The sequence below is a fragment of the Chlamydotis macqueenii genome, chromosome 8 (genome assembly GCF_036417535.1).
Source record: "Chlamydotis macqueenii isolate bChlMac1 chromosome 8, bChlMac1.mat, whole genome shotgun sequence".
In the NCBI taxonomy this organism is placed as follows: domain Eukaryota; kingdom Metazoa; phylum Chordata; class Aves; order Otidiformes; family Otididae; genus Chlamydotis; species Chlamydotis macqueenii.
This window is the reverse complement of record NC_141563.1, coordinates 25,518,498-25,545,441: the sequence shown is the minus strand read 5'-3', so window position 1 is coordinate 25,545,441 and position 26,944 is coordinate 25,518,498. Positions and strand designations below refer to the sequence as shown.

At 36.6% G+C, this 26,944-nt stretch overlaps 1 protein-coding gene across 1 annotated transcript in view; it reads left to right on the top strand.

The window, feature by feature from the left end:
- AK5 (adenylate kinase 5) overlaps positions 1 to 26,944 on the top strand; it is an 87,969-nt gene that overhangs the window by 22,120 nt on the left and 38,905 nt on the right. The window contains exons 7-8 of the mRNA XM_086753182.1: positions 18,101 to 18,191; positions 24,249 to 24,325. Of these exons, the coding sequence (XP_086609308.1) occupies positions 18,101 to 18,191; positions 24,249 to 24,325 (168 nt within the window). The remainder of the gene's footprint in view (positions 1 to 18,100; positions 18,192 to 24,248; positions 24,326 to 26,944) is intronic.

Below are 26,944 nucleotides of genomic sequence, written 5' to 3'. Positions count from 1 at the left end.
AAGGAAGCTTTTAGCAAACCAAAGCTAATTGTGGCAAGATGGTAGGATAGAGGAGAACTTGGGTAGAAAGGAAAAGGCAAAGTCTCTACTCTGCCTTGTTCAGATGGATTTTAAATCTCTGCTGTTCCCACCCCAGTGATACCCGTCACTCAGCTATTGGTTATTTTGAAAAGGGTTTCTAAATCTCCACTTTATCTGGACTCTAATCTGATATAGATGTTAGTGCAGTCATTGGAGAGGTGATCATTGGGTTACAAAAATCCTGCAGTCACAGTTATTAAAGCTGTTCTCAGAGAGCTTAGCTTTTCTTTGTAGAACATATCTGTTGGTCTAGACAGGAAAAAAAAAATACAGAGCTCATCGTTGTAGCAGTGGAAGTTTCTCTTACTGGGGACAGGATTAGGCCCAGTCTGCCTTATTTATAATAATTCTGTGTAAGCATAGTGCTTCAGTGCCAAGCTTGTTATGTTAATAAGTTTGTGTGTATTAAAAAAAAAAAAACCACAAAAAGACTGGCTTTAGTGAGACAAAAATGCTAAACATTAAAAGAAGGCTCTGAACCATATTTAAACAGCAAGGACAAGACAGCATCCTATGGCATAAAACGCTGATTTCACTGATATCTTCATTGTCTCACTTGTCCTTTTAGGGAATTTACCATGCCTATGCTAAACATTAAAATGACATTCAGATTAGTCAGAGAAGTAAAGAGAACCCAGAAAAAGCAGCTGAAGCTGGAAACAGATTTTGAGCACAAATTTAGAAGTTAAATAGTTGTGGGTGAGGGAAATAGCTTATCTAGCTGTCTGCCCTCATTAGCATCAAACAAGCCTAATGGCTGTCAACTGTCACAGAAAAATTCCCCATGGAACAGCATTATATAATTCTTTTTTTCTTGATTTGGTTAAAAAAGGGATTTTGCTATAGCATTGCACACTGATACGAACTTTAGCTACAGGCTGTGGCTTACCAATACGCTGACAAAAATATCAGTTATAATACATTTCCAAAGTTTCTGTGCTATGATATAGCTGTCCAACTTAAGGCTTTGGGTTGGGCTTTTAAAAAACTGATTTATTTATTTACCTGTGAATGCTGGTTCCAAAGAACTTTCAATTACTTGTTCCTCCTTTAATTCTGGGCCCTTCCTCAGAGAAATGTGGGTCCTGCAGTCCTTTCAGCAACTCTCAAGGTCAATCCAGGTCTTATTGATAGCAAGCTGTTATGCAAAGGCATATCTGAACCTCCACCCTGCTTCCAGGTCCTGATGGCAGCCACTGCCAGGCACCTCTCCCAAACCAGAATCCAGCTCTAAGAATTTTCTCCTCAGTGGAGGAACATGCATCTGGTTTGGCAGAACACAGAATGACTACCTGCTCTTGATTTTATCATGGTGATACTTGCTGTCATCCATGTAGCTTTGCATTAAACAATCCTTAAAAATAAAATTTAAAAAAATCCCAAATCCCACACCCCACTTTCCTGAAGTAATGCTAGGAATAGAGACTGTTAGCCACCACCTCCCTCGCATGCTCTCACTTCTCCACTGCAGGCTCAGGGTCTCATTTACATGCTGTCTGATGCCTTGGATCTTGTATTTTTGGCTGCAAAGTGATAACAGACTTGGCAGGAATTGTTTCACTTGAACCTAGCCTCATCTGTATCTCAGCACAGCCTTGCTCCCCACAAGTCATAGATGTGGGTTTGAACATGCTTTGTTTTGTAGAGGGTACTGAACTGAGATTTCCCACAGATTGGCCCAATGCCAACAATATATTTTCAAATGCCTCTCGATTTCAAAAAACAGAGCAGTCACGGGCACAGTCTTACAGGAATGTTAGATGTGCTTTTAACATGAGTGCTACACTGACTCTTCAGGGTAGTTCTGGTTTTTTGGACATGACCAAGTAGGGGTGCAAAGAGGAACCTGGATAGCTTTGAATGTCAGCTGAAGCAAAACATCAATGTTTTAAGAACTTTTCAAATCAAACGAGGAATGTAGGCAGCAATTTGTGGGAACCTCGAGACCAGAGAAGTCTTCCTCTGTTTTGCTATATGGTTCCTAAATCTCTTGTCTGGATCCATGAATGTATATGTTTATATAATAATGAAAAAAAATTCTATACAAGGAAAATTAGATGTGGGATGGGAAATAATTACTATCACTTTTTCATTTTTTGGTGATTCAAAGCAATGAAATGTAAGTTGAAGCCTAGAACAGGTAAGCAGATCTCTGCAGACACAGAAAGTCAGCTAGCTGTCATTGCAAATTAAGGGTCTCTGTGTCTCTCCTATGTTTTATAGCTCTTTTGCAGAAAAATTAGGATACGAAAAAGAACCTGAAACTGTTTCCTGGGGAACTGCTGAACTAGAGAAAGTTTATATGTGCTCTCATCACTGCTAGGTTTTACAATGTATCTCAACACTATTTGTGTGTTACTGTTTTGTGAGCTATTTTGAAGAACATAGAAAAGAATCTGTATAAACAAAATTTATATAGAGATGTGCCTAAACAAACTGTTTGTAAATATATGCTTATTTTATATGGGAAAGATAGATGAGCAATTTGTGTGTATGTGGAAGCGTGTGCACTGTGTACACTTTCCAAGCTTCAAAATATTTTCAGCCTCTGATTATATGATTTATATCAACAAGTTAATTGTATCAGAAATACTCCTGTCTGCCAGAGAATGACCAATCTTGGAAACTTGCCATCTGTGTATACATGCAAGCATGCAGAGAAACCTTGAGGGTGGAAACCCTTTGCTGAGGTGAATAGCATTGGTGCAACATTATTTTCTTTTTTAACTTTAGAAGCAGGACAACTTAAATAAATGCCACCTTTTTGAAATTTGCCCTGTCCTCTCTGTCGCTGGTAGCTTTAATGAAGAAGTAGACTTTGAAAAAAGAAATAAACTTTGACAAGTCTGGCTATAGAATTAGCCGTTGATGAGTGCAGGGGCCAAGTTGATTTAGGAACTCCAGAAAGAGAGAGGGAATGCTGTTTCTGACAGCCATAGTATCCCAGATTTATCAATTTCTGCTGCTCTGAAAGCTTATACATGTTTAACAGAGTTATTTTACAGATCTGAAGCTAAAGCTGAGACAAGTAATTAAGCCAAGTTATCATGCAGAGAAATGAACTGTAAGAAACATTTAAAATAGCATGCCCTACATATTCTTCAAGTTATTTTAAACAGTTCCTTTTGAGGTAATTAAGCTGTGTCCTTTGAGTGAATATTAGCTTGTAATTTCCTATCCTAAACCACACTTGATTTTGTGAACATCCAGCAGAAGGACCAAAACTACTTTTTAGCCATGCTTTGCTGTAAACGTTAAAATACCACACTGTGATGAGAACTTCCATTAGTGATTTCCAGCTCTGACTGCCACTGGTGGATCTTCCCTGTGAAAAGTTCATAGTCAGTGACTTCCTGATTTTATGGCAAAACCATTTTGCTGCTATTTGATGGAAAAATTTTGGATATCAACTCATGCAACTTGTTGCATCAGTAGAATCAGGATGGTCTTTCAGCTCTCACTTTCACAGTCCTATTAAAATGTTACTACATCTGGTGACTCGTGCCCTACAATTCGATTATTTAACATCCTTATTTCCTGAATCTCAAGTTGGTGTCATTAGCTATTGTTAAATATTTCAATTTCCTTATGCACATGGTAACTGAATTTTTGTTCTGATATCAAGCATACTCAACTTTGACTCAAATGGGTGAAATCAGACTGAGCGGACTGGCCTCTAGTCATGCAATCTAGTGTCATCCTGTAATTATTTGAGCATTTTCTCCTTTCCTGCCTTCCAGTAGATGTACTGAATGAGAGGGAAGGCATAAAAGATTACACTTTCTTATTTTTTTAGTGCCTCATAAAGATAAATTTATTCTTATTTGGGAATGCTCAGGTATTGTAATGATGGAAGCCATTTAAGTGTCAAAATGGAGAAGAGATGCTCAGACTGTCAGCTGAAAATCTGATGCAGTTAATCTTCTGGACCTGTTCTGGCATTTTTCTCTAGCATTCTGGAGTCTTATTTCAGCATTTTGGCTGAACAAGAAAAGGTTAGATGCAGCTACAGTGTTGGTAGAGAACTACTCATCTGTTATGCGACTTGGGGAACACACTGCACTGGACAGTACTGAAGTGAGAACTATAGCCTTCCCCTGGTATATCTTCCCTTTTGCAGAATATCCTTTTGACTGTCTCTGATAGCTCTTTGAAGCATTTGTTTTCTAATACAACTAAAGAATATCTACCAAACAGTGCTTTGAAGAAGCGTATGAAATACTTCAGAATTGGAAAACACCACTATTCAGTGAAGTGCTGAGTTAAGATTAGTAATATATCCTTGCTTCTTAAATTCACTGATATTTACACATCAAGTAGCCAGCAATATGGCTATTTTGTTCCTTATAACTGTGGTGCATCATTTAGTGTTGATACAAACATCTCTGCACAGCCTTGCCTTGTATCACATAGACATAACCTAAAGTTCTTGGCAAAGACTCTCTTGTGAATCCTCTTGCACAACTATCATCCTTCCTACTCCCAGGGTTAACATTTGTACCTTTCTGTCTGATATAAGACTGCAGAATCATAGAATAGTTAGGGTTAGAAGGGACCTTTAAAAGTCCAACCTCCCTGCAAGGAGCAGGGACATCTCCAACTAGATTACTCACAGCCCTGTCCAACATGTATCATGTCCATTGGAGAAGACTGTGTCCCTTAGAATGAAATAAAATAGTTTACCTTTGATATAGTACTCCATAAGAGTTAGAAGATCTAGTAATATTTATGATATGGAAAAAGAGGGAATTAGAATTGTATTAATTATTATTAATTAGGATATGCTTGCTGAGACCCACCAACTGCATTTGACTGTCTGCACAGTGCAATGCCATATATTGTATTACTTAAAAGTGGGACAGGTAGCAAAAGAAAACTGAGTTAATGCAACAGGTTCAGGTTTAAGATAACCTGAAGTTTTTGGTTTTTTTTAAAAAAAAAGGTTTTACTCTCAGATTATCCAAGACATCTTAATTCAGAATTAAAACAAAAAAAAAAAACTGTAGAAAGAGAAAGGAATATTTAAAATACTTTATTTTCTATGTCACTACAGCTTAAACCACATTAAAGGAAAATGGGAACCTGAAATCCTCCCCAATCCCTTTTGTAAGCAAAAATATAGGGATGTATTCACACCCTCTTTTTTTTTCACTTTAAGTAATTTCACTGCAAAGGTCTAGAAATCTTCATTTTTTAGAATGGCTTTTGTTTAATTAGAATCTTAAACAGAAAAGAATGTAGTAAAAGATGTCTTTTTGGCATCAAATTAATTGAAACTAAGTTTTTTTACAATGAGAGTGGTGGAACACTGGAACAGTTTGCCCAGAGAGGTGGTGGATGCCCCATCCCTGGAAACGTTCAAGGCCAGGTTGGACGGAGCTCTGAGCAACTTGCTGTAGTTGAGGGTATCCCTGCTCCTTGCAGGGGGGTTGAACCAGGTGACCTTTGAAGGTCCCTTCCAACCCTAACCATTCTATGATTCTAAACATCACAAAACTTAATAATAAACTTGTTCTACCCTCATAAATTGCATCTAATGCTTCCTTCATTTACTGAATATATTAAAAACGAAGATCGAATTGCTTATACCCATTCACATTGCAACTTTTCAGAGTATCTTGACCAGTCTGAAATATATGACAAATTCTAAAATTATGTATAGATCTCATTTCCTATATTTTTCTGTCTTAGAAGCATGCAAGAATACCCGTTTACACTTTGAGTTGCTTTTAACAGTGCTTCCATAGGCTTATACTGAAGTCATTTTCAGTTGCTAACATAAACATGCATTAATTCTTAATCATAATTGCATAGCCGTTCCTTAACTTTTTAGAAGCAGAAAATACAATCAAATCAATGTTTCCTCCTAAAGCTAATGCAAACTAAACCTGTTTTCCAGGGTCCACAAATGTGTCAGAGCCTATGCCATTTACTCTGTCTGGATAACATGAATAGTTTTAATAATATTTTTATTAATAGTAAAATTTTAATAATAAAAGAAAGGCAAACATAAATCAAACATTCAATGACATATAATTGTTAAATGTTCTAAATGGCTATTATTTCTAATCACACTTAATTTTGTAATTTGCTGCCCGTGTTTTGCTAGAATCCCAGTAAAAATGGGTATCACTGTACAGCTGTAAGATTGAGATTATTCTGCTAAAATAATCAAGAGTTGAAAGTCAGAAAAAAAAAAACCGCGCTAGTACTAGGCAGCAAATGGAAAGGTAGAAGCTTCAAAGGTATTTATTTGTCTGCTGTTTTGCAAGATGACATTGAAAACAACCATAGAGTGAGAAATGCCGTGATGTAGTTTCATCCGACAGTAAAATATGGCAATAGTGAAGGAGCTGCAATGGAGTACAATACTAGCCAGAAGCTACTGCAATACAGAGAAAACCTCCAGTTTATAAAATAATTACCATTTATTAAGTATAATGTAGTGGCTTCTCCTTCAGTATATCGAAAGAACTAATTTTCTGCAGAAATTGAAGCAATGGTCAGTTATAGCAGGTTTTATAGATAATGCATAAATAATCAATATAGGCTGTCTGGCTTTTGCAATAAATTATTGATATCTCAATGAAGTATTAATATTATGGTATTAGACGACAAGTGTTAGAGTTTCAGGTAGTCTGGAATTCACTTAGCTCAAATGAACAGGTAGTAGACAGCGAAAAGTAAAGTTATGGTATTATATTAAAAGAGGAGTGGAGAAGTGGAGACTTCGTTTTTATCTTTCTTGGCTTTTTTTTTTTTTTATTTTCATCCTCTGCAACGCACACTATTGTCACAGTACATGCATTTCTTGACAATAACCCTATCCCTTCTCAGACTTCATTTCCCTAGTCAGGGTAAGTGAGCTGCTCCACTTTCTTGATTTGTACTTTCTATTTCTTTGATCAATATAGTGGCCATTTTCTGTACTACTTGTTGACAACACATCCCTTGGACATTTCTTATGCTTTTTTAATAAACCCATTATATTATTTAGTGCTTCTCTAAAATTATGTTGCATTTAATAGCCTCTGGGTAGAAATATTATCAGAAGCTCTTGAAAAGTTAAATAAATTATGTCAATCAGTTGCACATCATCCACTTTTTTGTTATGATATTTAAAAAATGCTTTCAGCCTACATAATCATGTGGGATTTTGTCCTACATTTATTTCCAAAAAATATATGCTAGATGCAAGAATGTCATATTCCATGATGACTAAAGCAATAGTTTCTGTCAGTATCTTCTTAGCTTGCCAGCTTTCATTTGTAAATCAAATCGTCTCCTTTGTGCTCTGAAACAACATGCTCCAATAATTGACACAGCTAAACAGAACTTTCTGGTACAGAAATTAAAATAGCAGTGCGCTCACTTCTTGCTGCAGGAAACAAATTTATGTCCTTCCTGAGGCAGTGCAATTGGAAGTTGATTTTATGAGCCGATTCTGAACTCAAACTGACGTTTGCTGAATATCATCCTAAGTTTGGTATGAGTCATGCTTCTAGAGAGAAATAATTTATTTAATCAAAATTTAGCACTCTTCAGCTCAAGACCACCAAGGGAGGGCTTATTATCAAGGATGCCAGTGCCATTTACAAAGTTTATCAATATAGAGACCATCACTGGAAACACTGCTCATCCTGGGTTAGAATTTATTTAAATACACAGGAACTGTTTAGCTAGGAGGTAAAATTTGTTTTTGTCTTCCAAGGAAAACAGAAAAGCTAATTATTTTCAAATGTTCTAGTTCTTACAGTCTGAAATTCCACTTTAAATAGCTACAACTATGGCAGATGAAATTATCTATATTGCTAAGGTCTTAGACACCTACAAGTGTCAAATTATTTCCTGAATGTGATGCAGATTTTGCATACAAAAACCCCACAGCAGCTAATGTTTAAGTCTATGCTATACACTGTGCTTGTTCTTGCATCCAAGTCATTAGTTCTCATGCTTCATTAACCAGTTAAATTTGAAGTTGAAATTAACACAAGACTTTTCTTGCTAGCTTTCAGTTAGAAAGCTTTAGCTTCCTTAGAAGAATGTATGGACCTTTTCTGGGAAACCAGTATTCTATATATTTATTTGGGATGCCTGTCTGCAATCAGTATGTGCTGTGGGAGCTGATGCTAGAAAAGGATTTTGTTGTGTTTTTTTTTTTTTTTTTTAAAAGGGACAGTAACACGGGAGCTCCAGGAGCACTACAGGCAGGGGAAAATATACATTTTTCATTCATTCATTCACAAAAAAATCTCTTTACACACAAACATATTGGTTAATGACTTGTAGCTTTAGGGCTCATTTCCTCTGAGAAGTACTATTGCATTCTGTTAAAAATTAAAGACATCGAGGAAAACATTTATCTGAGCGTATTAGTAATCAGAGTTGTTTCACTGAACTGGGTGCTCTGGGAATGGGAACATTCCAGTACTCATCTCATGTGGTATTGGAGGAAACAGGGAAAGTACGCTATAGCAACTGGTCCTTAACTGGTTTATTCCCAGAGTCTCTTGGTTTATATGAAATAGGGTGAGCTCCCAGGAACTTCTGAAGAACAAGGACGTATGCAAGCCCCATCCGAAGTCTTCCTAGATAAAGATGGAAGAAAAACTACTGGGGGACAAGCATTATTGTGGAATGAAAAAACACAGGCATTTGGGGAAGAGTCAGATGATTCCAGATCTTCCTGCAATGTCACTGAGCTGTATATAGCAAACTGACAACTAGAGCTGATATTGACTGAGCTTCATGCAACTTGATTATACTGCTCTGCCCTTTGTCTAGGTTTCAAAATACTGAATTTTACATTAATACTTCATAATTTGCAGCATCATTGTGAGCTCCAGTAACATAAGAGAAAAGAAAGGCTATTGTAAGCAAAGACACAGAGGGCTGTTAAAGCTGTATGAGGATTTGGGCAGCATTCAGTCATACCTGACTTTCTGTAATCAGTAATGTCTTTCCCATTCCTTTAGGGTTAGGTGTATTAAAGTAAAAATCAAACAATTTATTCTGGACCAAGTGGAAGTGAGAGTAAGATCATCTGTCCCTTGGGCTGCATGTTTTCCTGGGTTCTACAGGAACAGAGTAACAAATAAATCATGGGGCATTTCCTAACTCAGACTGTAATTCAGTTTGCCATTCAAGCTCTTCAGTAGTGATCTGTCTTGATTCTTGACACCACTGTTCTGTTTCTTTGTAATACCATTTGCCCCTTTGAAGGCAATTTCCTTTAAAAAGTAAATGCATACTGAAAATTACTCCAACAGCGAAATGCATATTTTTTAAAATAAGAAAAAGTGTTCCTGCTTTCGAGATAGAAAAGGTCTCTAGATGTGCATGTGCTAAAGCATCTCCTTGTTTTTAATTAATCTTCAAAAATAATTAATATAATTGACTTTGCTTTAGAACCTGCTAGACAGATGTAATACATGTGCAAGTTTTCAAAGTGACTATGCATATGTAGAGGTCTTGGCTGTATTTATAGCTTGAAAAGTTACTTCTAGAAGTTAACAAGTCAGGTAACCCAGAACAAACACATGCAAATCATGCCCCTTAAATACTACGTGAACTAATGCATATGTTGCCTAATTCAGTTCTGATTCCTGGTAACAACTTCAGAGAGAAATAGAATATTTATTGTAGGGGTCATAGTAGTGTAGAGAAATGGCTGAAACATTTTTAATTGTTTATTACTGGCTATGTTAAACTGACTTCAGCTTAAAAAAAAAGTTAGAGAAATACAAATACAGTGGAGGACAAGGCCTATTGGAAGCTCTGAGCCCCTCTGAGGAAATGGAAAATGTGATGCAAAAAATATTTTTGAAATAAAATAGCAATATCTTTTCCTTTCCACATAACAGTCACCAGCCATCCAGATGAATATCCTTATTCGTAAAAAAAATTAACCAGCCAGTGCTCTTCGATATCTGCTCAGACAGAAAGGCTTTGCACCACAGTCTTATGAAAAGTATGTATGTTCCAAAGCCACTGTGGCACCACTCTCTGCCTCCATCAGTTTCCCTACCAAACAAGTAATTGCTTTCCCTCCAGTTCATTGATTTTCTAGCTACCATGCCACCAAATTATTGATTTCTCCCCTCATCCCCCATCAAATCTAGCTCTCCTTCAATTTGCTCAGTCTCTCCTTTACAAGGAGCCATAATTGCACGGTGACTTTCCCATCAACTGTCGCCACCACATTGCCTGAGGTGCTCATTTTTAACAGCTGAAAACTGATATAAGTCAGGGTGTTGCTCGCCATGATCACAGCATAAAGATAGGACTTCTTCCTCTTTCTGCCTTTCAAAAGCAGACATGTAAACATACAAAGACAGGCTATTACTTCTGCTTACTGTTAATTGTTTGTTCAGATAAGACATACCATTTACTTGATGTCATGCTGTTCCATATTACAACTATGGATGCTGGCTTGAGAGAGTTTTACTGTAAAGGGAATTAAACTGTTAGAACACCTCCACACTTGTGTGCTACAGCACTAAGTTCTTGAGTTTAGCATGAAATAACAGAAAATCACTTTAAGAACAAAAAAAAACCCCAAAGCCTCTCTTTTGTAGTATTTGTGTTGTTTCTGTACTGCCAAGTTAATAGAGAAGGGCAATCATTAGCAATAGAGCTACAAATGTCCCAATCCTCTTTTGTACTAATGTGGGAATGGGCCAGAATCTGACATTTTTCATTTTGTATCAGCTATAACAAAATCCCTAAATCTATTCAGGGTCCATCTCTTTGTTTCTAGAGGAACAGAACAGATTTGATCTGTCTGTGTGCATGGGTATTTTCACAATTTGTGGTATAAGGCAGTTAAATTAGCTGATACTTTCCATTATAACTGTGTATTTACTCTTTTTGAAGGTCATTTCAGCTCTCATTAATGTTACTGAATGATGTTATTTTGAATTTTATAGTTTAATTATTTTTTTTTTTACCATTCTAGATTCTGTCTATGCACCTAGTGCATTCAAAAATTCTGTAGTTAGTGGCTTCAAATGAGTTTGGGTTATACAAAAGCTAGCAGCAGCCCCTCCAGAACTATCAGCTCCACTCAGGGCTGGGAAATGTTGACCCTCATGCTTGTTTACAAGTAGCACTTGTAGCAATAGACACTTGGATGATAAGTGGAACTTGAGAAACTCTAATGATAGAAGTATGGGGACTCTGCAATGATTTATGAAACCTCTGCGAACTCCTGTAGTAAAAAATAAGGTGTTAAGTGGTTCATTTTAGATAACTCGGAGTATTCCTTAGGATTTTAATAATGGTGAGAAAATCTCCAATTCAGTTTCTTTTCTAAATTTCTGTCTGATATCAATTTATGACCTCTGCTAATTGCATATTTTTTTATAAGTCACTGGTGAGCTCTAATGTTATTTCAGTTGTAGTTTTTCTTCTGTACTTGATATAATATCATATAAAAATTTTCTGATATTTCAGAGTATTTGGTATAAAAGATAGAGAATATTAGAACTAGAGAATGGATTACAGAGAAATATCTCTCCCCTATGTCACCTCCCTCCCATTTTGTGGTGTTTTGGAGGTTTTTTTGTTTGTGGTTTTTTTTTAAAAAGTATCATTAAAAGTACTATATAATAGTGAAATGTTCCCTGAGCTCCCAGTCTGCACATTCCAGCTTCATTCCTCAGTTCCTCTGCTTATTATTTTTTCTATACAAGGCTTCACACTTTTTTCCTGTCCTCCTTTCCCAATGGTTATTATCCTACCTTATATATTTTTCCTCACATATTTCTTTACTGTTTTCCTGTGTTGCTGATTTTTTTTTCTTCTTTTCTTTTCCCATGGTTCTCTAGAAGTAACTGCACAAGTCAATTAGCTTGTAATTGTTATGAGAAGGAAACTGGGGATAGAACAATAATAATAAAAGGATTTCTCTGTGGGTGTCCGAAAATCATAAAGTGGCACCTATACATCGAGTGTGTGTCTTGCTTCACCTTTTAGTATTACCAAGGGTAAAATAAAACTAGTTTCTATTTGTTTTCACTTCTTCAGGAGCAAACCCCTGCCTGAACCAGTCTGAATAAAAATAGCAAGGTGTTCTTGTCACGGCTGTAGCCACTGCAACCTGAAAATCATTATAGCGTGCTCAATCTTATGAACCTCTTTATTTTACCAGCTAAAAGATTGTCAGCTTTTCAACACAAAAAAAAAAAAATCACGAATGCTTCAAGGATAGTGGTACAATCTGATTTCTAAACTAGGTATCTCTTTTAAAAGCATGGGATAACTGTGATACAAGAAGCTATGTTCTTTTTAGCTTACCTCCTTTGTTTTTTTTATTTAAAAAGAAATTATTCTTCCATTGCAGGTGATAACATAAGGATGATTTGTACACTTCCTCAGCAGTGACTGTGTTTCACTTCCACATATAGCTGGTTAATGGATTATAAAGCTGGAAGTGACAGCTATGGCTACGTAGAGCAATTTTTAGACCACAGACTTTCCTGAGTTGATTCCTATTTGAATATATTACTATTTTTTTCATGTTAGGAATAACGTTTAAAATGTTCAAATCATGGGGAATCCATTGCCAATTATGATTAATTAAACAGTAAAGAAACTAGCATCAGAATTAATTTTGCTGCTGGCTTCAATTTTGTCACAGTTGCTCTTCATCCTTGTATCTTACAGTTTTATCAGCTAGATATAGCAACTTCTTCTAAAATGTCTCTTTCCCATGGAAAGTTACAGGGAATAGATTAATTTTTCAGCCTTCTCTGATCTCAGCTTTAATTCTTTCCTTATTAGATATGGTAGTCAAGTAATCATTCTCAGAGCCCATCTGGAAGTCCCTCCAGTTTATCAGCTGTGGATACTAGCACTGCACCAAGCATCCAGGAGCTATCAGCCCTGCATCAAACACCATGATGTTACATTATTACTTGGCTTACATTCAGCATTCCTGTTCATACATCTAATTAAACCTTCTGACTGAGCAGCACAGCCCAACCCCTGTTCACTTAATTGTTCCCTATAAATCTCCCTTCAGAAGTTGCTTCGTCTGAGAAAAAAAAAAAAAAAATCTCTTATCCTGTTTATATGACAGAAGGCCTGGTGGCCTGTTTTCCACAGCCAAAAGTCAGTCAAACACCACAGAAAGGTCCATACCTGAGGATGTGTCTTAAAAGAACAACTCAAAGCAACTCTTTCATTTTTTTTTTTTTTTTTTTCTCCTGACCACCACTGACTGCAGTGGTCTGAGGCTTAGCGCTCTGTACTTGCTCCTGCTCTTGAAGACCAGCGACAAATAACTTCCTACTGACCAAGCAGTCAAATGAATACAAATACCATCTTGCTTGCAGCAAGGGGTCTGATAATCAGATCACCTGTACCTTTAAACATACAATATTTTGGGCATTTCTTCAAGTTACGTAATGTATGTTTCAATGACTGAGAAAACACTCAGACATCTATGAACTGCAGTTGTTGTTAGAGTCTTTGCCTGCAATGAGAGCAAACAGAGCATTCATAATCCAGTTCCTGTAATCCTATTTGATTTTGAGGTGGATGGGAATATTGCCATAGAGCAATTAGCTCAGTGTTGTTATTTTAATTTGGACATGGCATATTTTCTTTTCATTGACATCCATCATGTTCTAAAATAGAGGACATTTTAATCTACTGTTGCAAATGGGAATGAATCAGTCCATAGAGGGCAGTGCCAGACTGAGACTTGACCCTCACCCAAAATTCTAGGTAACTGCAATTTCCATGATGCTTACCCCCAATAGACATGAGGGGAAAGAGCTGTGCACTTTTTTCTTTAACTCAGTACTTGGTATTACCAAACCTCCATTTTTTTTTTGCCACTGACCAGTAAGATTCTCCATGTTCAACAACTAGGACAATTTTTCTGTGAAGCTTCTTCTATTGGCTACGATTTGTTGGTGCTTATTTAGAAACACTGATCACTTTCTCTCTGAGAGCAGCAAGTACAACTCGCTTTCCCTAGAACAAGTATTTACAACACAGAAGATCTAGAAAATATTTTCTATCATTTTTATATATAACACTCTGCTAGCATCAAATCCTCCAATTCGACAATGTTCACATGAAATGAGGATAAACTTTCCAGAAAATTCATCATTATGCCAGTCATCATTTATTTAAAAAAAAAAAAAAAAAAAAAAAATCAATAAATACTGAGGTACATTACTACTACTAGTCATTTCCTTACTAAATCATTATGTCAGAGCAAAGCAAAACTATCTGAAACTCAACTAAAAGGAAACCTTGAAGACTTCAGAGATGTGATCTTGTTCTGCTTTAATCCTTGTGATGTGTTCCACTGAACGAGGTGGGAGCAGAACAGCCTGTGATGTAACTACAGTGTGTGGGTGTGGTAAATTCACATCCTTCCAAATCATGCTGTATTACCTCTTCCCCCCACAGAAACACCGTTATTGAACTGGCTGAGGAGAGAGAAGATAGAAAAAGCTTTCCTTCATCACAGGGAGATAAATCTTGGAAGCAGAACCACTCGTAGAAGTGATGTGGGAATTGCTGCCCTTCAGCTTCCACATGTCCAGTTGGGCAGGGGAAGGACTTCACTAGATTCTTACCAAGCATAGCCTCAAATGTACTCCAGAAAGGTTTGTGAAACCTTTCTTGGCTCAGATATTTAGGCTGGTTTCTTAAAGAAATGTGATTCTCTTGTCCTCAGAGCTCCTCCCTCATCTCCTCCCGCTCCAACAAAACAGAGGTAGCAAAGTACAAAAACCCCGTTAGTGCTTCATTGAGGGAAACATTGTTGGGCGAGTTCAGACCTCAAACCCCACTGAGCTCACAGGGAGGAGACACTCTGCTTCTTCCTGCACCACTGGTTAAAAATTGTATCAGTTCAGATAACAACACAGTTAGTGTGTCGCATGTTGCAAATGCTTTCAGCGGTGTGTTTAATAAAATTATATTTCTGTGAAACATAGGCCTTAACTATAATTAAACTGAGCCATTCTTACAGATGCCAGTAGATATTTTCATTGAAGACCTATGTTTTGAAGCAAGTAGGGATTTGTTTTCAGTAGGGAAAGCAACTTACTGATTTAGACATGTTCTGCTAAAAAATTACGAGTTTTACTGCTTTTTGTTCTTTGTGAATAGGGTTGTTTGAGTACCTTTTATGTTTTATTCAAGTCTCCAATAATTATCAAAGGATTTAATTTTAAAATGTTTAGCAATTCAATGAAGTACAGAACTCATACGGTTACTTAGTTTCTTTAAAAAATGTTTTCTCTGTGAAAGTTACCTTGCCTTCCTGTGGCTCAGAGTATTACAATTCTCATTTTATGAGGGGAAAACTGAGTCTATGTGCAAGTTGCAAATAATTGGTTTTCTTTAGGTGACATTATAGGCTTTCATTACAATGCCCAGGTTTTTCAGAGTACTGAAGCACAGCTGGTGTTCTTTGAATGGGCGAAGTTGATGTTTCAAATTCTTGGAAGCTTCAGAACGTTTTGAGATTGATCGTGTGTTTTTTCATGGTAAACTGGATTATTCAGAGGAATGCTACTGATGAGAAAGCAAACCTGTCATCTCTCCAAGTGTGGTGTGACATACACAGTAACGACCAGACACAACCTGATTACAAATTACTGGTTTTTATGCATACACATACCTACAAATACCAAATTATATGATATGTCTTCCCTAGCGTATCTAATAAGATAAATAATAATTACCTAATAAAATAATAATAATTACCTAATAAATAATAATTACCTAATAAATTGCTGAGAAGTGACAGAAGAAAAGCATAACCTCACGCTTCTTTGGACACAGAGCCATGATGAAGAATTCACAGAGTTCAATACTCTTCTTAACAGCAAGGAAATTCCAAAGATGCTCTTTGCGCATGGATGAAAAATTGCTCAACAGTAGCCCAACATCTTAGTTTAAGACCTGTTCTTCCACATGCCTCAGTTTTGACACAAGTTAAGATGTAATCCTCCTAATAGGTAAATAAAAACATATTTGTGCTTTGTAACTAAAAAAAACCACTTTGAGTTTTGATTAACGCTAAATAGCAGAACTCCTCCTCAAGAATAGATAAATGTCTGCCCAGGCAGCTGAACAACTGTGCTGCATCATACGATGAACTTCTGAGTGATCCTCAGGGTCAGAGCCAGAAACTCAATTTCAAGAACCAGTCAGAAAACTCCATGTATTGATAATTATGGTAGGCTTATCTATGATGGAAATGAACTCTAGGGCTGAGCTAAGCATAAAGCTAAATATTAAGACCTTGAAGATTTTAATCAGGTCTAACACCAATTAAGATTTGAGCACTTGGACAGGTGTTGAGAGTTAAGCTTGTTGGCAGCAAGCTTTCTACAATGCTTGCCTCCCTAGTATGCTCTGGTCTCACATAACTTCCATTTACCTTTGTTCACACAGACCCGGTTTGTAGAATCATTCTTTGTCTCTGATGTTCTTTCCCTATTTTTGAACTATTTCTGACATCTGCCACTCTAAATAATTATTCTTGGGCTGATATATGCCTCTGACTTTACCTTGAGGTGCTGATGGAAAATTCCATAAGAAAGCAAATTTGATTACCAGTGACAGAACAGCTTAAGTAATACAGGTGATACGTAAACCATCATGAGGCATAATGAAAAGAGTGATACTGATTTTGCAATGGTGGGTGTTAGACAAGCAATTCAGTGTCTCTCTAAAATGAGTTCATTAAGTATCATGCTATGTTCTCAGATAGATATTTGGAAACCAGCTTCATCTCTATAAATGTTAGCTTCCGCAGCAAAGTTCCTAGTAGGGTTTAAACTTCTCTATCTAAGGCTTTTCCCTGCATGTTATTTTTACCATGAGACAGGCAGGTATTGGCAAAACATCTGAAAAGGTGCTCAACAGTCTTGGAATTGGAAGAAAGAGCCCGCTGAAGTTCATGAGCTTACAATCGCTAGTGTAATACTTTTCACACTGGGGTTCATTCTGCATCCCAAAACGTGTTACACTGAAGATACAGAATGATTGAAAATAGTGACTTTTGTACAGGGAGACATGCACTGAATGACAGCTATCTGATGTAACCATTATTTGCTTGTTCCTGTAACTTGAGGTTACAGTGTTCCCTTTTTCCATGGTAATGTACCTGGCCGCAATTCAAGAAATAAGAAAAAATCCAGAGCAACAGTAATAAAATGTCCAAATTTTTTTTCCAAAGAAAGCCTCAATAAGTGATGATCTAAATGATAAATATGATAAGAAAAAACACAAACCCACTGTCAAGTCATGTCAGTTGGCCATAAAAAGAACCTGTCAGAGCTGAGGAAAAAACTTGGGAGAATCAGTATCAGAATTCAGACAAAAAATAAATGAAAAAAGTTTAAAATGGTAATAAATTAATTAATTACAACTTCTTTAAAGGAGTTTTGCTTTCCTGAATTTATCACTGAGCCAATACACTTTCTTCTAGTGTGAGAGGAAGGAAAGCTTGCTTTCTTTCAAAAATACTTTACCTTTTTTTCCTAAGAATTTTGCTCAGCTACTTGAAGAAATTGAACACACATACAAGTCACAAAAATTGGTTTCAGATAATTCAGAATTTGCTGGAAATTTTTCACTTGCAAATTAAATAATTAATTATGCTGATGTCTGAAAAGAAGTGGCAATAAAGTAATCAAATTTTTAGTTCCTACGCTGTAATTTTTTTCAACCATCCAATGGTTGAAAAAATAATATGCATTACTAGTTTTACTTTCTGCCTTGAAACTTCATTCCCTGAGAGCAAGTCACTTTTACTGTAGGTTCTGTTCCTGACAAGCTATTAAAAATAGGCAAAGTGATGTACAAAATTAGTTTAGTTTTCAGTCAAAATTAAAATTATTTATACCTAAAGCAATGGAGAGCACACAGGAAAGTAGAAAGGTTCCTGTCAAGAATGCTTAGGGTGAGAAGTCATGTTACACATTGATGTTCAGCCAAGTAGTAAGCAGTGTCTAATTGCCAACTTTTTTTTTTTTAATAGTTTGATGCAGACAGAGATGAAGAAGAAGTGTTCTTTGATATAAGTTCGGCAGTTGACAATAAACTATTTGCAAACAAAGAGGCTGCAGCAGGTGAGTTAATGTAAGATTTAAATAACCACATTTTTTGTACTGCATTTGACATTGGTGGGATGCCTTTTTCATGTTCCTCAAGTATGCACGTATGTACTGTAGCAAAGTCTTGACTGACCTCAAACATTTGCACACCCAGTGGTTCCAAGTTTTACACTTGGAAACTTCATACAACCAACCTATCATCTTGTTTATTTAGAAGCTCAACTTAAAATAGTTTTGGATAGTCCACTAAACAACTATATCCTTAATAGAGTAACCTTATAAGTTGACCAATTCCAGTTGTCAGCTGTTTCAGTTCCAGATGATACCTCAGTGTTCACCAGAAAACCAGTCCTGTGAGATTAATGATCATACTTACTCCATGATAACTGGTACTAATTCCAAAACTGTGTGTGAATGTAAGTCAGGCATTTGTTATTTATTTATTTATTTATTTATATATTTATTATTTGTGCTTACTGAGGCTTGAATGTCTTCAAAGAAAAAGCTGTTGAGGGACAAAGGACTGCAGAAGAATGGAAGCTAAAAATCAAAGCACTGAAAATCCATAACATTTGTCAGAAGTATTTTGCTTGAGGGGAGCAGGAAAATGTTCTTTGGTAACTTCACAACTTTTTTCTTTTTACTGATGGCATCCTTGGCTCCCTTCCAAGTAGACCATGAGAATTATATATGTAGATGAGGTCATAAATGTCTTGTGAAACATCACACAAAGAAAATACTAGGTGAAATATTTTCCTGTAAAATTTACTAGCTTTATTAAAACAAAGATTAGATATGTACAGTAGAGAAAATCGTGCATCTGATCTCTCCTCTGCTTAAGGCAAAACTCATCTGCCATAAATTGGTGGCAGGGGAGCTTCAGTCTTTTGTAATTGTGAACAATCATCTGAAGGCTGCCAAGGAAAGAGGAATTGATGAAGCACAATGAAGTCTATATAGCGATATATCTATGATATCTTTTTGACAAAGAGAGGATTATGGTTTTCTACGAGCAAGACATTTGCAAAGAGACATTTGCTTCAGACAGAAAGATTAGATCATATTTTGAAGATTTGAAAGGGGGTTCCAAGCTAGCAAGCCTACAAAACCCACCCGTAAGGCTATTTTTGATAAAGATAAATTATCAAGGCAGTGGGGGTGAGGCAGGGTGTGGAGAATAAGAAGTGCATTAGCTAAAAAAACAGGTTTCTAGTGGTCAGCTTTGAGAGAAGATGCACAGAAGAATGAAGAATACTAGCTTTCTCCATTAAGTGGCACGCTTACCTCTTTTGTGCTTAGCCTTATTCCTAGAGGCAAGAGATTGATTCCAAACCTAAAATGGCATTCCCACTGTATAGCATTGTATTGATAATTACCTGTGGATTCCCTACTTAAGTGAGCTAAGTACTGAATAGCAGGAAGAGGAAAGAAGTAGCATAAAGGTGCTAGCTCTCTCAAACAGACTGACAAAAGCTAAACAATTTGCACAAATAGGTGGTGATTCTGAATGAGCTCCAGTCAGTTCCTTGAAAGTCTGATCTGCTTAATAAATTCCTCACCAAAATAATTGGAGAGCCATGGCTTTATCAGAAGCCATGCCACAATCATGCAATTGGTGCCTAACCTGAGCACCAATAATAGTAAGGAGATTCGAAGTAGGATTCCTAGAGATCCTATGAGACCAGATATTTAATTTCTAGAGGCTGCAATTCAGCATTGCCTTGATCTCACTTTTTGTTTTTTAGTCTTATTAGTGGTATTGCAATATATTCTGGTACCTGGTGGCTAACATAAATACAGTATTTCTAGTATTTTCATGCCTCCACATCAATCTAATTCATATGTTATACCTGTAAAATCCAGTTGTAATCAACTGTATAACAATATATGCTGAAAAAAAACAACTGAATATTTTTATAGATTAAAATACAGTTTTCTCATTGTTGCCTTCTATGACATATTAAGACTGTTGCTAAGAGCAACAACCTGTCATGAAACTCAACAGTGCAAGGCTGTCATAAAATTTGTATTAGAAGCATCTTACTGAGAGCAAAATTAAAATATAATCATTCTAATGCTAATCAGTCCTTCAGTAAAGTATTTCTATTATATTCCACCTGAAATGTATCTTCTAAGCATTTGTCTTGCCCAAGTGCTTATATGCAACGTGTATTTATTGAGTTACTAGACGGTACTTCAGAGCGTATTCCATAACATCAAAAGACCTTTTTATTTTATTGAACTTAAACATGCTATTAAAAGAAGCAACATGTTTCATAGGATAGTCTTAGATTACTTTATGAAAGTCAGTGTTGAACAGTGCAAATACTATAGTTGTTAAAAATATTACTATGGGCATATTTGAGCCAATGAACCATATTAAATAGAATTGCTAACCAGGATTTGAAATAAGTAACAGATTTAAGCAAGGATTGGAAATAAATTAGCTGATTTGCCAGAAAACAATTGTTCCAAGGAGCAGACTTAATTAACTTGCATGACGGGGTATAGCTACCTTGTAATGGGAAGTTAACTGCAAATAAATTCAGAAAGATCAGTACAATTTAGTTTCATTGTATAAATGAATTTAGTGAAGTGTGAAAAAGCAATGCTTGACATTTGCTTTCATGAAAACTTAAGGATGAATACACTTTCAGGGAAAGTGACACGCCCTCAGGCTCAGAACACTTAAATGTTTTACAGGACCAGAGACATTTATGGCCATGATGCCCCTGGATTCTGGGGTGCATTTCTGTGTAGGAATCACACACCTGCCTGTAACAGCTATAGCTTCTCAACTTTCCATGACCAATCCTGTGGAATTCAGCTTAGAAGCAACAAACAATATGTAAAATACAGCACAAAATTTAAAAGTACAGCCTCATGGTTAAGGAAACAACCGAGCATAGCCCCACACCCCTATGGGAGCAGGGGAATCATTCTCCTTGTCAGACCTGGCAGGGGTAGCTCCTGTCAGCGCACCCTTGTGCAACTGCAGCCGGTCATGGATTCAACTCATCCCTCAGTGCTGTGTCATTGGATCCTCTTGGGTTCCTAGCAAGACAAGTCTTTATGGGTGATGCCTTCAATGTCAAGATATAAAGCCTGACAAAGAAAGGGAATGCCTTCTAACTAATTTGCTGTTTCTTTTTTCAGCAGCCTGCTCCTCTCTGGAGAGCTGATTATTCACTTAGCAGGGATTTAATAAAAACTTCCAACTGATTTATTTTTTAATTGCATAGTACTGTACCTAATTAAATCCTCTCACAGGGCACATGAAAATGACCAGGTTTCCCTTACCTCAACTTTATGCGTGCACTGAAATTGAGGAATCATGTTTTAAGTCATAAAAGTACCTTTTCAGATCAGGTGCTTGCAAGCTATTTCTCTATGGCGGTAGAGTTTTCATGCATTTTCATTTGTTGTTGTTATTGTTTTTAACTGTTGAGTTTTCCCTTTTGAAATTGATACAGTTACTCAGATTATTTGCAATAGGTTCATACAAGCACATGAAGGCTTTAAGCTAACCAAGAGCTGAGATTATCTCTTGGAATGGGGCGTCCCTTCGAAAGGAATTAGGACAATTCAGACTGTAAGACTTTCCTCCTAACAAGTATTAATTTTTTTTATAGCCTAGTTCTCAGTATACCAACTTATCAAAGGAAAACCAACACAACTCAGAAAAGGCAATGAAACTGACTGATGACCAGCTGTTTTTGTTGTCAGAGCACAAGATGTGCAGCCTGCAGACTCACTGAAAGTAGCAGGACATGTTTGCTTCCTCCTCTTTTCCTTAAGCCAACATTTTGTGTTTCTCTTTTGACAGCTGAACATGGCCATAAGTTCTACATAAAATGTTGCTGAGAAAGGAACTATGCCTCCCCAAGGAATCTGGTGTCCTAGTTCAATAAAAAAAAGGCCTTAAGATGGTTGACCATATTAAAATTGTATAACCATTATGGCTTTTATCACTTAAGATACATTATGTATGAGTATTCAATTTCAGCCTGACCTTTACATTTAAATTTGCAGCACCATATTTCATATTAACGTTTCTAACTAGGGATGCGTACTGCTCTTGGTAGTTAAGTGACAGTAAATCAAATACTTGCACACAAGTGCCTTTAAAAGTGATTGATGTGTCAAGGTAGGTCAGTGCTGGTGAGGACTGAGGGTTGGTTAAATTATATTATCAGCAACGACACAATGTATATAGAGAGATCTCAGTTGTGTAAAGTAAATTAAAAAATTAAGATTCTCTCAGCAGTTTTAAATCTATTAAGTTGCATATATCTTTTACAGACAGGTATTTTCCAAAGACTATAAAGTGTATATGCCAAAAAACATGCTGTGTATATATACATGTGACATTCTACGGTAGCAAGAGTATAATCCCTTTCTGTTTTTTTTTTTTTATAGCAATCTGATAAAGTATACATGAACATTAGGGGAAAAAAAAAACCAAAAAAACCCCAAAAAAAACCAGCAGATGGTAGACCCAAGTCTTTCCCTAGTATCTCTTACGTAGTCCAAAGTGTTGCATCAAAGATGAATTTGGCCGCAACTGTGATATGGATTGCAAATTAAGACACCCTGGAATCCTCATCTCTACCAAGCAGCTATGGTTTTGATCATCATGACATCCAGTTCCTCTCCTCTGTTCTCTCTTAGTAATGTTTATTCACCACCTACATAGATTATTACTATGTAAACTTTAAAAGCAAGTAGAAGCAGATAATACGTAAATGCATCTGGCGCAAATTGAACTGCAAAATCTGTTATTGATACTGCTTGTTACAGAGAGCCACACACACAAACATCTCTAATGGTGAGAAAACAACTCCAGGTCAGCAACAGTCCTAAAACTATGTATCCTCAAAGCCTATGCTTGCAGGAACTTCATACCAGGTAGAGATACCAGTAACCCAGGAGGGAGGAAGTTATTTTCTCTTCCTCATCAGTGATCTTGTCTGACTGTTGACGTGAGGGCACAAAACAAAGCACATCTTACACTTCCTCTGGTGTTATCTGTTGCTCCTCACATTAAGCTAGGCATTGGACTCACCTGTGGCTACTGGCTGGTTACAGTTTTTAGATCTCTGTGTCATTACAGTGGTTTTGTTATTCTGATTTTAATAATGCTGTGAAAGTTACTCCTGTAGTCACACAACTATTGACATTTTAATGTGTGTTGAATATGTGCAGGATTTGGTTTAGGGCTGCACCATCTGGAGGGCACAAGAGACTATCTCCTTTCTCATTGCCCAGGAGATAATCTGAATGGTGTGATAATGCCAGAATATGAATATGATGTCCAGGCTACACCCTTCCTATGTTCACATAGAGGGATGATTAGTGGTTTATCCTCCCACTCTGGTTTAGCAATGACTATCCCTCCTACATAACTTCTTGAAACACCAAGCTCGATTTCTGTTATCCTGCACCTTCAGCAGTTCAGCTGAAGCTAAACTGTAAAGCTCAGCCTGGTCAAAGCTTCTCAGCAACTGATTTTTGTCATCCCAAATGCAAGAGGCTGCATGACTTGCTGATGCTGCCACAAGAAGATGATGGGGAGAAGGGGCAGAGCCACACTGTTGCCTTGGAAAGGCGTGGGATAGGAATGGGGACTGCTGCTGCTGGAAGCATACTGCTTTGGTCCCCCAGCAACATCACTCCAGGATCCTTGTCTGCTAATCACCAATTAGTCAGTATTTCCTTTTTCTTTCCTAGACCTGGTCTGTATTGTCCCCTGAACCAAGATCCCTGTGGCAATTTTACAATTGCAAGTCATGGCACACAGAACACTCTGCCCAATAAATTTGCAATCTAGCTGAAACAATTCACCGTTTAGTATAACCATTCCTTATTAGAATTTGTGGTAGCTTTTATGGATGCTGTGAAGGCTTTGCTAATGGAATACCATTCACCTGGGTACTCTAACACATCTGAATGGTTCCTTGGATCACAATTTTTGCATACATACAGATAATTGGAATTATTATAGTGTTCCATCATATGGATTGAAAATTTTCAATCCGTTTCTGAAGTCTAATTTTTTTTTTCCTATTTTAGGGTCAAATGAACTTGATTGCAGTCTGATTATGGATTCTGGAGATACTGTTTATACAGAATTTGACTTTGAAGACCAGGTAATTTTATGTATATATGGCCTCTCTCTAGACAGTTTTCTAGTTTATGTACATACTGTGCTATACAATTTGTATGAACAAGCTGGTGGAACTTTAAGGGTACCTAAGCCAAAGGGCTTCTTAAGTGCAATATAAGTAAATTCATGATACACAGAGATTGCTTTCTGGTTATGATAAAAGAGTGAATATTATTGTGGTATTAAGAGACCGTATCTTCCATTACTGTACACTGCTGAGTTTCTTCCACAAGTTTTAGAATTGTTGGAATGCACTTTGAGTCTAGTATATATTTAAGAAAAGGGAGTAAAACATTTTTCAAAAGAGAGGGATGAAAGGACAAAAAGTGTGAAATGTAACTAAAACCAAATCAAATTCTCCCCTTGTAAAAGTGTTTTTAAGAATAAAACAGCAAAAAAATGCTTACAGTGCGTTGAAACAAGCCTTTCTACTGATCCCACTAAAGAAGGCTAGAGAGGGGGAAAAAGGTTGTATACATCTTTCCCCTCTAATCTTCATCTCAGCACTGGTAAGGCCACATCTGGAGTACAGTGTCCAGTTCTGGGCTCACCAGTACAACATATGGAGCTACTGAAGAGAGTCTAGCAAAGGGCCACCAAGATGATTAAGGAACTGGGCCATCTCTCATATGAGGAAAGGCTGAGAGCGCTAGGAGTGTTCATCCTGGAAAGAGAAGGGTCAGAGGGGATCTCATTGATGCGTACAGAAATCTGAGGGGAAGGTGCAAAGAAGATGGAGCCAGGCTCTTTTCAGTGGTGCCCAGTGACAGGACAAGAGGCAATGGGCACAAACTGAAACAGAGGAGGTACCTGAGGCTTGGATACTGTGCTAAGGATAAGCGTTATTATTGTTACTGTGCTGTGGGCAAGCATTAAAAGAATGAGTTATAATTTTTAAAAAATATTTTTAAAGCTATCTGCCTATCACACCGCCGTACTTAAGGGTGGTGGTTTTGTATGTTTTGCTTTCTGCATTTCAGTTTTGCATGACTCTGCTTGCATTTTCTTCACAAATACCACAAACACTTATCTAGATTTGATTGAGCAGCTTGGCAAAAAATGTTCCTGTTATCATTCAACTAAATGCAGTTGTGAATATTCTCATCTCTTTTCTCATTATTTTCAAAAGATATCTTTTCTTGTGAAATTTTAAAGCTAGTGACAAAATCAAGACCAACAGAACTGAATTTTCATTCAGTATCATCCGTTCATTCATTGGATTTCTTTCTCAGTATTCAATGCAACACTTTATCCTCACCTGCAACGTCTTATATGCTCTAGCCCTATTAATTTCTGGTAATTTATTATCCTTTTACTGTTCTTTTTGGCTCAGTTATTTCAGTTTGCCTTTTTTCAAGCAGATATCTCGCCTCTATCTCTAAATTCTATTTTAAATACCATTCTTTCATAAGTACTTCTTAAAACATTCTCTGCCCCAGGAAACTCTTAAGTTTCTCAACATCTTTGTCTTGACTCTACTACTTCTTTATTGCAGGGTTCAGGCCTTTATGCCCTATAAAGCAGAATGTATATTTAAATTGTACTTTGATTATGTTGTTAAATTTTGCATTTTAATGACATTCTAAATATGTTCTTTTGGCAGAGTATGAACACTAAATAAATTATACTCTTGGTTCATAATGTTCGAAATGCTTTTCAAATAATAAGCACAAGTTTTATAGTTACAAAATAAAACTAACAAAGAAATATATGAAAATTATACTAATTTTTAATTTCAAACTATATGGTTCACTGATGAAATATTGCACAGTCCATAAAAGCACTAACTGAGTTTTGAATGAAGTTGCGTGTGCTTCTTAAGTGAGACTAAACAAGACGACTGTGATGGGACCTTACTGTCTTTGTCAGTAGCAAATATTTTTTCTGCCAGATGTGACGGTCAGCTTTTCTCATGATTTTGCCAGACCAACACATTGCCATTCTGGCAAGAGTGTGATACTGTTATCAAACAGAGAAGGGGAAATGAAGTGAAAACAGCGCTAAAAACCCTTCAGTCAAAGAGAGATATATAAATATGAAGGGGCTGACAATGACTCTTTTCAACTGCAAGCTGATATCTTTAGTACTTATTATTAATAGATAATAGTATAGATAGATAATATTAAGACTTATTAATATAAATTATATAATAGATACTTATTCTATTAGTGACATTTAAAAAATAAATATTTCTATTACTAATAAATATTTTTATACCCAGTTCGTATGAGATGCCTTGTACAAATATAAAGAAAATATAAAGGAGAAAGCAATTGCAACCAGAAGCCCTTACCATCTAAATTTTGAATTGGTGCAAGCAAGTATTATATGCAGAAGCAAAGAAGGGAATGGAGATTATCATAAAGTCATAATACCATCTAGCTACCCAGACTGAACAACAAAATTAGAAATTACTCTGAGGAATAAAAGATCAATAACTACATTCAGGAGTGAGGAACTGTTCACATTTGAAACTTGAACTCCTTTTGACTGTGGCAGTGATTTAATACTCCAGTGATTTACCACATACTGTTTATGAATTGCGTGAAGCACCAACAAACTTTACTCAGAGAATCTCAAGTGGAAAAGGAACGCATGTCTC